This window comes from Vollenhovia emeryi, unplaced genomic scaffold (genome assembly GCF_000949405.1).
Source record: "Vollenhovia emeryi isolate VEMERY1.0 unplaced genomic scaffold, V.emery_V1.0 DF939140.1, whole genome shotgun sequence".
NCBI lineage: Eukaryota > Metazoa > Arthropoda > Insecta > Hymenoptera > Formicidae > Vollenhovia > Vollenhovia emeryi.
The window spans coordinates 353819-367369 of NW_011967226.1; the positions used below are offsets into that span (position 1 = coordinate 353819).

Genomic DNA, 13551 nt, shown 5'->3' on the forward strand with positions numbered 1-13551 from the left:
TTTATCCTCCGATGTGCATTAAAGGGCGAGAGATTAATTTTACGTGCAATCGATGTTCCTTTGCAGTGTTTACGTGCCCTCGAAGACCAAACATAGGACGAGAAGGTAGACCGATCGGTTTGAGAGCTAACCATTTTCAAATTAGTATGCCACGTGGCTATGTACATCACTACGACATTAGCATACAACCTGATAAATGTCCTCGGAAAGTTAATAGGGAAATTGTAGAAACGATGGTTCATGCATATACTAAAATATTTCAATCTCGTAAGCCTGTGTTTGACGGCAGAAATAACTTGTACACAAGGGACCCCTTGCCTATCGGGCATGATAAAGTAGAATTAGAGGTGAGTCACGATATCCTTGAGAAATCTCATACGTCGTATGATTTATAATTACGTTTGTAATCGGTTTTGTCTTTCTTCTTTTAGGTCACACTGCCTGGTGAGGGAAAAGACCGAGTTTTCCGAGTTGTCATAAAGTGGTTGGCGCAGGTTTCGCTGTTTGCTTTAGAAGAGGCTTTAGAAGGGCGAACTAGACAAATTCCATATGACGCTGTTCTCGCTTTAGATGTTGTAATGAGGCATTTACCATCTATGACATACACTCCAGTAGGTAGATCGTTCTTTAGTACGCCGGAAGGGTACTACCATCCGTTAGGCGGAGGCAGAGAAGTGTGGTTTGGATTCCATCAGTCGGTGAGACCGTCGCAATGGAAAATGATGTTGAACATCGACGGTAAGCGAGTCGCGCGAGTTGCCACGCTTTATTATGACCTCGCCATTAATCTTGCCTTCATTGTTATTCCAGTCTCTGCCACTGCCTTTTACAAAGCGCAGCCAGTTATAGAGTTTATGTGCGAAGTGCTGGATATCCGAGATATCAATGAACAGAGGAAGCCGCTCACGGATTCTCAGAGGGTGAAATTTACCAAAGAAATCAAGGGTCTCAAGATTGAAATAACTCACTGCGGAGCTATGAAGCGAAAGTACAGAGTGTGCAATGTTACACGCAAACCAGCTCAAATGCAATCGTAAGCGTGCACTGAAATCTACAATTAAAATGTGAAACACGGGGAAATAAACCGTTGTTACTAATTTCATTACAGATTTCCATTGCAACTGGAAAATGGACAGACAGTTGAGTGTACAGTTGCCAAATACTTCTTAGATAAGTACAAAATGAAGCTGCGCCACCCACATCTTCCTTGCTTGCAAGTCGGCCAAGAACACAAGCACACGTATCTGCCGCTCGAGGTATGTGCGCAAACGTTTGCGGCTTCTTCTCGTGGCGTATTGCATTTCATTGGAGAATAAAGTGACGTAATTATTTGACATTAGGTTTGCAATATTGTCGCCGGACAGCGCTGCATTAAAAAGCTGACAGATATGCAGACCTCAACTATGATCAAGGCAACAGCGCGTTCCGCACCAGATCGCGAACGGGAAATTAACAATCTAGTTAGAAGGGCCGACTTTAACAATGATTCTTATGTACAAGAATTTGGATTGACTATATCGAATAGTATGATGGAAGTCAGGGGTCGTGTACTACCTCCACCCAAACTGCAGTATGGAGGGCGCGTAAGCTCCCTTAGTGGACAGGTGAGAAACTTCCAACTGAATCAGTCAGGTCTAGCCGAATCACACTTTTACGAAGGCTAATCATTTTGATTGTTTTTTGTAGCAGGCATAAAGTTTTGTAGCAAATGTTTGATGAAGTCGTTTATTAGTTCTTTAGATTCTGTACTTGTAATGTACAAGGTAAAGTTGTTGGCTATGAAAGGGGTATAAGATGCATTTATGCTAGCCATTATTGATTTTAATTTATTTCATCTTTGTTTTATGCCTCGTACATAATAAGCATTTACGAAACTTGCATTTTGTAACTTAATTTCTATTGTGATGATAATATTACCAACGTGTGCATTTAATAAATAAGATCACGTTTGGTAAATGTGTATATCTCTACACATGTGGCCAAAAGTTGGCAAATGAATACACGGGTTCTAGACCTGGTTGATTTGATATCTGGGCTGTCAGTGTTAACGAATATTCAAATTGTCATCGTGATAAATTGCAAATGATAAGTGTAACGAGTATTTTTTTTACATTAGTTTAAGTTAACGATTTGCAAATGTAACTGATATTACATTTGCAGTCCGACATCACTTGCAAAAGTTTGATGCTATCAGTATTTGTACCATGTGACTTAATAATTTTTATCTATATATGTCTAGTAGAAAAGGAATATATGTATACATTATATATATTCCTTATATATCTTTCTTTTAAAGATTAAAAATTGTTTATCTCTGTTCAATACTAAACAAATTGTATTGAATAAAATGAACGAGATAAGCACATTTGTGTGTGGAAATACTGCTGCATCTGCTGCGGTAATTTTGTATTATCTAAACATATTGTTATTAAATACTCAATAATGTGTATTATTTTTCTAAAGACGAAGCAGCAAGCGATGCCCAACCAAGGCGTGTGGGATATGCGCGGCAAGCAGTTCTTTACTGGAGTCGAGATCAGAGTGTGGGCGATCGCTTGTTTCGCGCCCCAGAGAACAGTACGCGAAGATGCGTTACGTTCGTTCACAACGCAACTACAGAAAATTAGTAATGATGCCGGCATGCCCATCATTGGGCAGCCATGTTTTTGTAAATATGCTACTGGACCAGATCAGGTCGAGCCCATGTTTCGATACTTGAAGTCGACTTTCTCGCAGTTGCAGCTAGTTTGTGTTGTTTTACCAGGCAAAACTCCTGTATATGGTAACTATATATGTATAAATATACATATAGGTAAAATTATAGATCACAGATCGTCTAAGTCGTCTGTCTTTGACCTATAGTCTCATACTGAGATGACTATTTGTAACTTTTATAAATGGTCTAATTTACCCCTGTTTTCTTTCCAGCTGAAGTGAAAAGAGTAGGAGATACTTTATTGGGCATGGCAACTCAGTGTGTACAAGCGAAAAACGTCAACAAAACGTCGCCGCAAACATTATCCAATCTCTGTCTTAAAATAAATGTCAAGTTAGGAGGCATCAATAGTATTCTAGTACCTAGCATAAGACCAAAAGTGTTTAACGAGCCGGTTATATTTCTTGGGGCTGATGTGACTCATCCACCTGCGGGAGATAACAAGAAACCCAGCATAGCTGCGGTAGTGGGCAGCATGGATGCCCATCCATCTCGATACGCAGCAACTGTTAGGGTTCAGCAGCATAGACAAGAGATCATTCAGGAACTCAGTTCGATGGTTAGGTGAGATATCTGAATTAATCTACGCAATTTGACAAGAGGTTGGCTCAATATTTAAATTGTGCCCTAAATCTATAAACAGATTGTGATATCCGAATAAATGTGACTTTTCAACGATGAATTTTGCTATGAATTTAATAATCATTTTAAATTATTAACGATTAGTTTCTTAACATCGCAAAATTATGTACGTACATTAAAAGAATTATCGTATTGCTGGAAAATACTGTCACATTTATTTTAAAGAGAGTCTTTTATCGTTTGCTCTGTTTACTCTATCTTGCCGTAAACGTTATCTAACGATTTTTCTTTTTCTTCAAGGGAATTGCTTATAATGTTTTACAAGAGCACAGGCGGATACAAGCCGCATAGAATAATTCTGTATCGCGACGGTGTCTCCGAGGGCCAGTTCCTTACCGTTTTGCAACACGAATTGACTGCTATTCGTGAGGCGTGTCTCAAGCTCGAGATCGACTACAGACCCGGCATAACGTTTATCGTCGTGCAGAAGAGACACCACACGCGTCTGTTTTGCGCGGACAAAAAGGAGCAAAGTGGTAAAAGCGGAAATATTCCGGCGGGCACAACTGTTGACGTATGCATAACTCATCCGACCGAGTTCGATTTTTACCTCTGCAGTCATCAGGGTATCCAGGTAAATTCAATAATACAATTCTCTATGAAGAATACCCTCCCGTTGTCGTCATGGTGTTCTAAATACGTCCGTTGTTTCAGGGTACATCGAGACCGTCGCATTATCACGTTCTTTGGGATGACAATCACTTCGAGAGTGACGAGTTGCAGTGTCTCACGTACCAATTGTGTCATACCTACGTCAGATGCACACGATCCGTTAGTATACCAGCGCCGGCGTATTACGCTCACCTCGTAGCGTTCCGGGCTAGATATCACTTGGTCGAGAAAGAACACGATAGGTGAGTCCAGTTATCGTCTTTTTCCCTTGTATCGTGCCGTCGCGATAAAGCGGCGATACAGCGTAACAGTTGATTATTTACGCGGGATCATATCGCGTTTTTAATTTTAATTCCACAGCGGAGAAGGATCTCATCAGTCGGGCTGTAGTGAAGACCGAACACCGGGTGCAATGGCACGGGCGATCACAGTTCACGCCGACACGAAGCGAGTTATGTACTTCGCATAATTCTTTTGTCGTGTCGAGTTGAACCATCATTTGATGTCATTGACGGTGTTGTCTTCACGAAGAAACGATTGTACATAATTGCGACTCCGCGACCAGATGTGAGAATCTTCGTAGGCAGCCGGGATCGCAGCACGTTGCGTCACAAATTCTCGGACTATTTAACAGTTAGGGCAATTCAACTGATCAATTTTCTTGCGTACCTTCTGTCGGCTTCTATTCCTTGTTTTTTTTTCTTCTTCACTTTCCTTTTCTTTTTTTTAAGTCTATATGACAGCTTTTTTTATATACGTGGCACTGGATGTTTTATTTACACTGTATAGAAAAAGCGAATTTTCGATTGACTTTATGAACTTATAGAGTAAGTTTTTACGAGAGGTGCTTATGCAGTTTATAAATCAGATTAAGGATGTTTTGCACGTTTGGGTAGTGAAGTCGTCTGCGGTCGAAGTAGGTTGGAAATTGTACTAAACGAGATAATTTTTTGTAAAAATTATGCTTGGTAAGATCACGGAGGGAATTTCGACTTCTCTCAAATTAACTAACAAACTAAATGGATTTCAGTTGTATTACTGGGGTACAATTGCACGATCTAATATTTACTCGATAAAATTTGTGTAGCATATTACGCTTATTTTTTTAGGGAACGAATTTTCCCTAGCATTTCTATGGAAAGAGAAAAGATGGGACAAAGAAACAAAAAAAATAACCTGGACAAACATGAAGTATATACATCGCTATTTGCGAGACTGTTATCTTGTTGCATGTGTGTATAGCTTTCATTTCGCGAAGAGTGAAACTCCATTCTGTAAATTGTGTAAATTTTAGACTTAATCATGCTGAAGTGATTGGCTTGAAAAGTAAATATCGGTTTATGATGATTGTAATATCTTTAGGAATCATATAACGTCATATCCGTTGAATTACAACGCCACAAAAAAAATCATGTCGAGAAATAACGCTATCTTTTATATAATGCACTTTTAACCGGTCTGAAAATTGAAGACTAGATTATGTTGAAGTAATCCTGAAGTATTCTTAAAACCGATGGACATCAACACCAACTCACGTGGTACACTTTGGCTGAGCGCAGCATAGTAGATAAGAACGGACATAATCTTCATACATAAAGACAGCTGTATGTAGTGGAAGTAGTCGGGGAGTGTTACGTAGAGCACGCGCGTTATTTATAATATATGACTTCCAATATGATTTAGCAATGGCTAGTGTCCATTTGAGAGAAATAATCGTCAATCTCTTTCGATAGTCATGTTTTGATTAATAATCAATATGACTATGACGTATCATAGAAGAGTCACTTTCTTATTCTTATATCATTACTGTCTTCAATTCTATGAGAGTTACTCCCAGATAGACACTAAGCTTTAGGATCCAAATTTAGCATAAGTAATTGAATTAACTATCGTTATTTTATTTTACTGTTGCTAATCGTTAGGATGTACATTTTTATTCGTCTCACTTTAATTTTTCATTAGACCGTTATCGTCTGCACATTGCACAGCTCATAATCTATGCTTACGTCAGCTATATATTAATGACACTGCAGAGAACTAGGGCACAACCTTGCCGATACAACTTTATCTGTGTTAAACGCCCCTTAAACCTGGTGGTTACAAGTCTATTAAAAAAGGAAAAAAAAAGAAAAACGAATGATCTGTGTTATAAATGTGTCACACGAAAATGCCGAGAATGAAAGTAAAAACGGATATCCGTGTCTGGTGTCCGAGATGAGCCGGGATATTATCTAATCAGATAAAAGATGGCTATGATTAAGTCGAATTCACATGGCGTTAGATACGAGCTGAAGACGAAATCTCGTCGGAGCATGCAAAGAACTACTGAAAATAAATCGAACGTCGCGTCGATATAGTGCGATACAGTCGATATAGAAATTATCCAAACGTCAACTGTAACAGTAATTGTAACAGTAATTATGCTTTAGCAGTGAAGTAAGATTAGTTGTAGGAGTATTATAAGAGTAAGATTTTTTTTTATTAGTTTTGAAAGAGTAATTGTTGCTTGATAATGCCAAACCCTAGAAGTTTTTGTATTTTTACTCTAATAATCGCGACTCTTGTGCAAATCTATGTCATCTGTTGACACAATAATTCTAGTAATATTAAGCAAGCCTTGAAAACGACATATATAATCCAATCTCTATAGATAGGATCGTATATTAATAGAACAAAGATTCTGTTAATATACGAATAGGAATTATATATACTAACCTAGACATAATTATGTATCAATTGTCGCGTTAAATTATTATTATGTATTATTATTATTAGAATCATTAATATATCAAGATCTCTTTTTTTATTATTATATGAGCGCTCGCTCGTAGGAATTGAATTCCTACGTTACAATCAGTCACGATCCATATTTGTACATCAGTATTAATAATAACAATGCTTATACTCGGAGATAGAGAATATTCTTGGAAAATTGTCTTTTTCGATCCACCGATGGGGTAAAAGAGTGGGAGTGTTATTTTTGACTGTATTAATGATTCTAATGTTAGATTTATATTAAAGAATACAATGTTAACATGATATCGGAAAGTATGGAAAGAGGACCCCTTAATCTATTAGTAATATTTATTTTAGTTGTTAAAGTAAAGGACGGAAATTACGGATGATCTCTTTTCCGGCGCACTGAAACGCGAGCATCCGCGCCGTACAGGAGATCTGTAATGGGCTTTTATTGTCTACAAAACCTGTTCGGGGGCGATTTAATAGGGGTAGTTGGGAGAGTGTAATCAGGACAACTGATTAACCGATTGGAACAATCTATATCTATTAAATTAGATGTAAGGAGAACAGTAAAACAAAGAAATGGGAAAGATTATTATTCGCGTTGTTGAGGATGCACCTTATGCGAATGGCACATCAACATAACGGTTCGTCATCTTACGTAACTGTAGCTGACAATGAGTGATATGAAGGAATAGGCAGATTATAGGGCCATTTACGGATGATTACTGATAAATTAGATTTTAAGGCGAATCACGAGTGAATAAGTTAGCCGCGATAATATTATCGATAATATTATTCCAGTGAATACCAAAACGAGACTGGGTCTGTCGCAAGATTTAATTGACTCTCGAAGTTTCAAGTCGAGTGCGTTAATAGCGTAGGACGAGCGTGCATTCGGCGATTGAAGTAACCTTCCCTTCAGAGCTTGCATTCTGCTAATATTTGACTCGTATTTATATCCGTAATCAATTGTTGTATCGCGTCGTCGGCGAAGAACGAAAAGAAACTAACGCGTTGCCAAGCGAGCATATACTAAACGTTATTAACGCACTTTTCTCTCTATAACATTCTTCATGTATGTATGTATCTCTGTGTTTTTATCTCCTCGCGTCCTTAAGCGAATGAGAACTCCCGCTCGATATTTTCCTGAACAAAACAGAAAAATAGGACTAGAAAAAGACTAGTCCCTCTTATTTGTAAATACATTACGGTAATTTATTCTGTAGATGATCTCCTTTTCGGCAATGTAAATGACACATTTTATAGTAAGATGCGAGATTAACGAGACAAGAATGTATTCTATTGCGCAAGATATTGCAAAATTTCTTTTTCTCTTAATAGCAGATCGCTTGACTATTATAAGGTTGAGCTTCTTTTAACGGATGTTGAATTAGGAGGCCATTAAGTCGCAATTTTATAACTCGGTGTTTTTAAATTGTGCTATTCTGCCAAACATATAAGAGAGAGAGATTTTGTCATTTATTCAGCTTGATCTACAGGTTTTTAACTTTCAATGTTCAGCAGACTATAAGCCTTAGCGAAAGCCTTTCGAGCCTGATCGAGAAAAACTTGAGATTCGTTAGAGAATTCGCAATTTCTGGTGATTAACATTCAAACTCTTCGAGCGCATAAAACTGGAATATATGAAAAAAAGAGTCCGAAGTGAAGAAATAAAGAGTAACTCCTAGAAGAGACGCTTAATAGCATGAGATGTAAAGTTTAGTGTAAGATAAATGAGATACTCGCGATTGGATGGGCCTCCTATAGATACATGGTCCGCCTTGCTGTTTAGCGTTTAGCGTGAGACACGATCGTGTCTCGCGGTAATTTATATTTGTATATCTAATTATATATAAACGAGTACTCACACACACACATACACACAGCATACACATAAATTATAGTATAATTATGATACCTTGTAAAAATCTACATGTCGTCTTAGCGCACATAAAAATACTAAGCTCTATATTGTCTTGAAAAGTCGAGTGCGTGTCTGCTTTCGTGATCTCAGTCTCCCAAACTCGTGGTGTAAAATGCAAATGAGACAAGTGCGCATAAATAGCTGCTAGCAGCTAAACGAATTCACGATTGTACGATATTAATGTACAAAATTGTTACGTCTAGGGATATAAATTTTCTCTTATCTATATGAGAAATTGACGCAATGTATCGAGATGAATAGACTGAGCACGCGAAGAGTGTCCTCTTTTACAAGATTTCCGTTCTGTTTGGGGGACGCGCACGTCGAAAGTGGAAGGTACCGAGACTCTTCAAGCTTTCCCACTAAATTTTACGCCTCCTCGAGGTGTGTCGAAGGACGGGAATCTTTAGCTTTTTAAGAATAATTGCACCGTATATTGTAAGATCGTTACTACTTAAGGCATGTGCGAAAGTGCAGGTTTCAAAGTGTCAGCTTTAAGAGTGCTAGCGGATCAATAGTGGCGTTTCACGATAGCGTACGTGACGACAGGGAGCGATATTAGCGTTAGGTGTATAGGCCCTTAGGAGCTCTAGTTTTGTCTTCTAATTTCCAAGTGTGTGTATATGCTGTTACTGACCGGGTACGCATACCGCACCGAGTATGTTACACGGACGGGTGTCACATTGAGAGGGGGAGGAGGACTTTTGCGAGAGAAGGCATAGCAATGCAGAATAGAAAAACGACGACGTAGTAATTTAGCATTGTAACGCTTTATAGACCATAGTCGATGGGGGGGAAACGATTTTGGTCGAATTTCGAGCGTCTCAATCCGGCGGCCGCGCGCTTTTCTTCTGTCCTGTTGTTGTTGTTTTTTTTCGGTTTAACAATTAACGTTTACAATCAGGAGGAAAGAGGGATGACTCGCCCTCCACGTTTATACTTGATTCCGTCGATCGATTTTCCGCGAGTAGTCTGTAGCGTCTACTTCTTTTTTTGTTTTTCAAGTGAGCAAAAATTGGGGATAAACGATAGATCTCGTCGCTCTGTCGGGAATATAATGGGTAACATTTTAACGGGATCGCATGCACCTTATTCGACGAATGTTTCCATTGTGATCAACTTGTCTGTTAATCCACGATTGCGCCCCACTTGCCGCGCGAAATTCCGATTTGAATGATGTAACAACAGCGAAAACTGGATCTCTGTTGAGAAATGCGAGTTTCTTTTTTTTTCTTTATTATCAAATAAAATACATGTAAGAGAGTTATATATTAAAACTGCCGAGTACCAGTCTTCATTAAAGAGATTAGGCGCCTCTCTTTTACATTGATAACGGAGCGTCTTTTTTAAATCGCGTTACATTGCGGTGGCTCGCGTGTTTCCACCGACACTTTTAAAATTATCTTAAAATCCCAGATATATTGTCGATAATAAAATGAAATTTCTAGTCTTTTCACGCGAAATTTCTGCGAACGTTCAACCTCACGAATAGACGCAGTATCGTACGACAGGATAAAGTAAACGCCAGGAATAAATACTTGCTCCTCTGATAGATACGGCGCGTAGTATCGTGGATTAACGTCGAACAACATCGCCAACATTTGACAAGTCGGACGATCAATATATCTCGTTGCTCTTCTTCGAGCCGAGAGCGAACGGGAGCGGGAAAGAAATGTGACCCATTCTATCTCGATGTACGAGAAGGGCGAAGAATGTAAAGTCACGGAATCGTTCCTATAAACATTAGCGAGAGACAACCGAGATTTTCACAAGGCGAAAGAGAAGCACGGAAGATCGGTCTCGGCGTAGCCGACGGCCTGGATGCATTTTCTTTTCAAGAGCTTGGAGAATCAAATATAATTGTACAATTGTAAAACACTAGGAAAATTATAATTAATTATAACGAAATTAAAAGTATTATGATAATTAATTATAATTCGGCAAAAGATCCGTTGCGTTAAGGGAATCTTACAGAAGGGAATTCCATTTCGATTGATTTCCACTCTCGTGACTCTCGAGCCCTTCGAAAAACCGGACTTGGTCGTTGCACCGAACATTTAAAAGTACGCTAATGTTTATGGCTACGGCCTGCTCGTTCGGAGAGCACACAATATCAATTGCACTGAGAAGCCGGCGATATCCCACCGTAATAAAGAGAGAACATACATATAGACTTTCTGTATCTACAAGTGCCTGGCGCTTCGTCCGCGCGTATTTGACGTCTGCAAATAATAATGTTGATCGCAAGTAACGACTTTCGAAATTCTAAAAGAGAGAACTAGAGCGAAAGCGAGAGCGAACGAAAGAAAGAGAGAGCGAGCGAGCGAGAGAGAGAGAGAGAGAGAGCAAGAAGAGAAAAATAGGTGATTGTAGATAAGTATCGAGAAGCGCTGTCGATAATAATTAATTATTATAATTAAATCTAGACTGGCGTAAGTCTAGGTGGATAGGTACTTGTTAAGGAGCGAGGGGATGCTACGGAAATAGCGAAAGTCGGCGAGTTTTTCCCAACTGACCGCGCCCTGAAAGTATAAACTTAAATTATATCTGTTGGAATATTTATCATGCCTCATCAAAATGGATATAATACTAGGTGTAAGATATATATACATATATAAACATACATATATACATACATATATATTTGTGTATATATATGTATACAAATAAATATATATATATATTGTGTACGAAATATATGACGTATATTTATGAATGTCGGACGAGTAAGTTTTGAGTAATTATCAACCTCATAATGTGTGTCGTACATGATCATTCAAGTTCATTAGTTTCACGGTCTCGGGCACGCGCCGCGCACAACATATGTACAGCAACGGCATCGTTAAGCATTGTAATGTTAGTCCACGTAAAAGTATTTATGGCGACGCAAGATCCGGGAGAGCGGGACGGGAAATCTCAGAGCAGACAGCGCGTTGCGAGCAATTATGAGCCCTTCTACATTCGTATTTAAATGAATTATGGAATATTTGTTATTGAGCAATGCGAACGAAAGGGATAGACAATAGTCGGAGGTCACTGTTTGCTTGAAAGATTGTCGATCGTCTCGGACAATAATTTCGTTCTGAATCGCGCGCTGCGAACTTTCCCCTCGAACTCGAGATTCTTCGGAGAGGTTGCACTCGTAAAAAAAAAAAAGAAAAAGTCCTAGAAATTCCATAATCGACTTCTCACGTGTATAATTAAAATTTAGCATTAATATATAATAAATATAAATATAAAAAGGAAAAAAAAGTTTTATATAAAATCGTATTTTTAAAGAGACTAATTATTTTATCCTAAAATATCGCCGAGTTGTACAGATTTAGGGGCGCGGAATTAAAATAAACTCGCTAATTCGTTTACATTGCTCGATATCTGACGCTACAAAGTCAGCCGGCAGAACGAAGAACACCACCGTAACCACAAGTCCTGTAAACTGCGCATCTTTATAGATTAATAATGTAAGAAATCGGTTTTATGAATCTTCGATCGTTGGCTGAGTAATGCAGATGTTGCGAAATGTTCATTCTCTCGCTTTTACAAGGACTGAGATCGGTACAATCGTGATGGTTGCACCTCTTGAAATTGCGCGATATCAATTTCTGCTCTAACGTTTGCCGTAACATTTTCATATGGATGAAACCACGATTTTATTTTCAGATATACTTCAAGCTTTGTCTTCAAATGCTTTTGTATTACTTTCGTCGTATATCGTGTTTTTCAATTGAAATTACCCAGATAGCACACATAGGTCTATGAATATTCTTCTGGAGTGCAAATATTCGTAATTTCAGAATATTCGAATCGAATATTCTATAAATATATATATTGATTATTACAATTCGAAATCGTATATTCATATTTCTGGGTAGTCTCGTAGGTTTCCGCGAGAGGAAATCGTGGTATTGTCTGCCGGTGCAATAATTGTTAATGTAATTATGTCCATGGTTTTAACGGCGTATTATCTTTAAAAAAGATTTATACAATTTAGAGCTTGTTTATGCGATACTCCTTGAGGCAAACGCGGCTTATCTTACATCTCTTAGGCCCGTTTTCACCGACGTTCTTTAACTTTAAGCTTAGCTTAATTCATTCTTTGTCTCTTTCTAACGGTTACCTTAGAAAGAGACAAACGTGAATTAAACTAAGATCAAAGTTAAACGACGTTTGGTGAAACCGGGCCTGAGACGATTAGATTTTCACGTCGTTGAAAATAATTGTTGAATTTTGGCTCATTAATTAGATTATATTTTATAAATGGCGTTTCAGCTTTTGTCTGAATTTTTACGAGATATTTCGACTGTCATGTTTGTGCCTTCTGCGTTTATCACGCTCGCTAATTGCATCTGCATTACGAGTCGGTCGGCGATCAGTTTCATCTGAAAATGCAATAGGGGATCATAATCGATCACACACCCGTGATCTCTAAACGCACTTCTGAGGACGGGCGGGTGCTAGCGAAGACACAATACACATGCGTGATATATTAACAAGGCATGACATTACTCACTCAATAATAATAATAATAATAATAACTTACGCGACGCTATATTCTGTGAGATTAAGGTCGGGGGGGGGGGGGTACAAGCAAAAGTCCGCTCGTGTAAAAGAAAAACTGAGTGGACCGTTTTGCGTGAACATAGCATCCACGTATTCGAACCACGTAAATAGATCGTAACAACATAATCGAAGTTCAAAGCAAAGTAAAGGGCCGAATTTTAAGACTTCGTGTAGAATTTTAAGAGAAGTTACGTTATATATAAGACAATATTTTGTGTAACACGGACGTTGACGGGCTTTCCGAATCTTTTTCTCTGTAAAGTGGCTCTTGAACCATCAATATTTCTTGTCGATATATTCGGTCTATTGAACTTTGCGTCTGTCACACGACTCGATTTATTTTTCAACTTGCCTC

At 38.5% G+C, this 13551-nt stretch overlaps 1 protein-coding gene across 2 annotated transcripts in view; it reads left to right on the top strand.

The window, feature by feature from the left end:
- LOC105567101 (protein argonaute-2) overlaps window positions 1-10782 on the top strand; it is a 30363-nt gene extending 19581 nt beyond the window's left edge. For both annotated transcript variants that reach the window (XM_012021662.1, XM_012021664.1), the window contains 10 exons: window positions 67-347; window positions 432-738; window positions 811-1033; window positions 1109-1256; window positions 1341-1604; window positions 2464-2782; window positions 2929-3280; window positions 3599-3932; window positions 4013-4212; window positions 4331-10782. In XM_012021662.1, coding sequence (XP_011877052.1) covers window positions 67-347; window positions 432-738; window positions 811-1033; window positions 1109-1256; window positions 1341-1604; window positions 2464-2782; window positions 2929-3280; window positions 3599-3932; window positions 4013-4212; window positions 4331-4439 — 2537 coding nt within the window. In that variant the 3' untranslated portion in view covers window positions 4440-10782. The remainder of the gene's footprint in view (window positions 1-66; window positions 348-431; window positions 739-810; window positions 1034-1108; window positions 1257-1340; window positions 1605-2463; window positions 2783-2928; window positions 3281-3598; window positions 3933-4012; window positions 4213-4330) is intronic.
- The last annotated feature ends 2769 nt before the right edge of the window (window positions 10783-13551 follow it).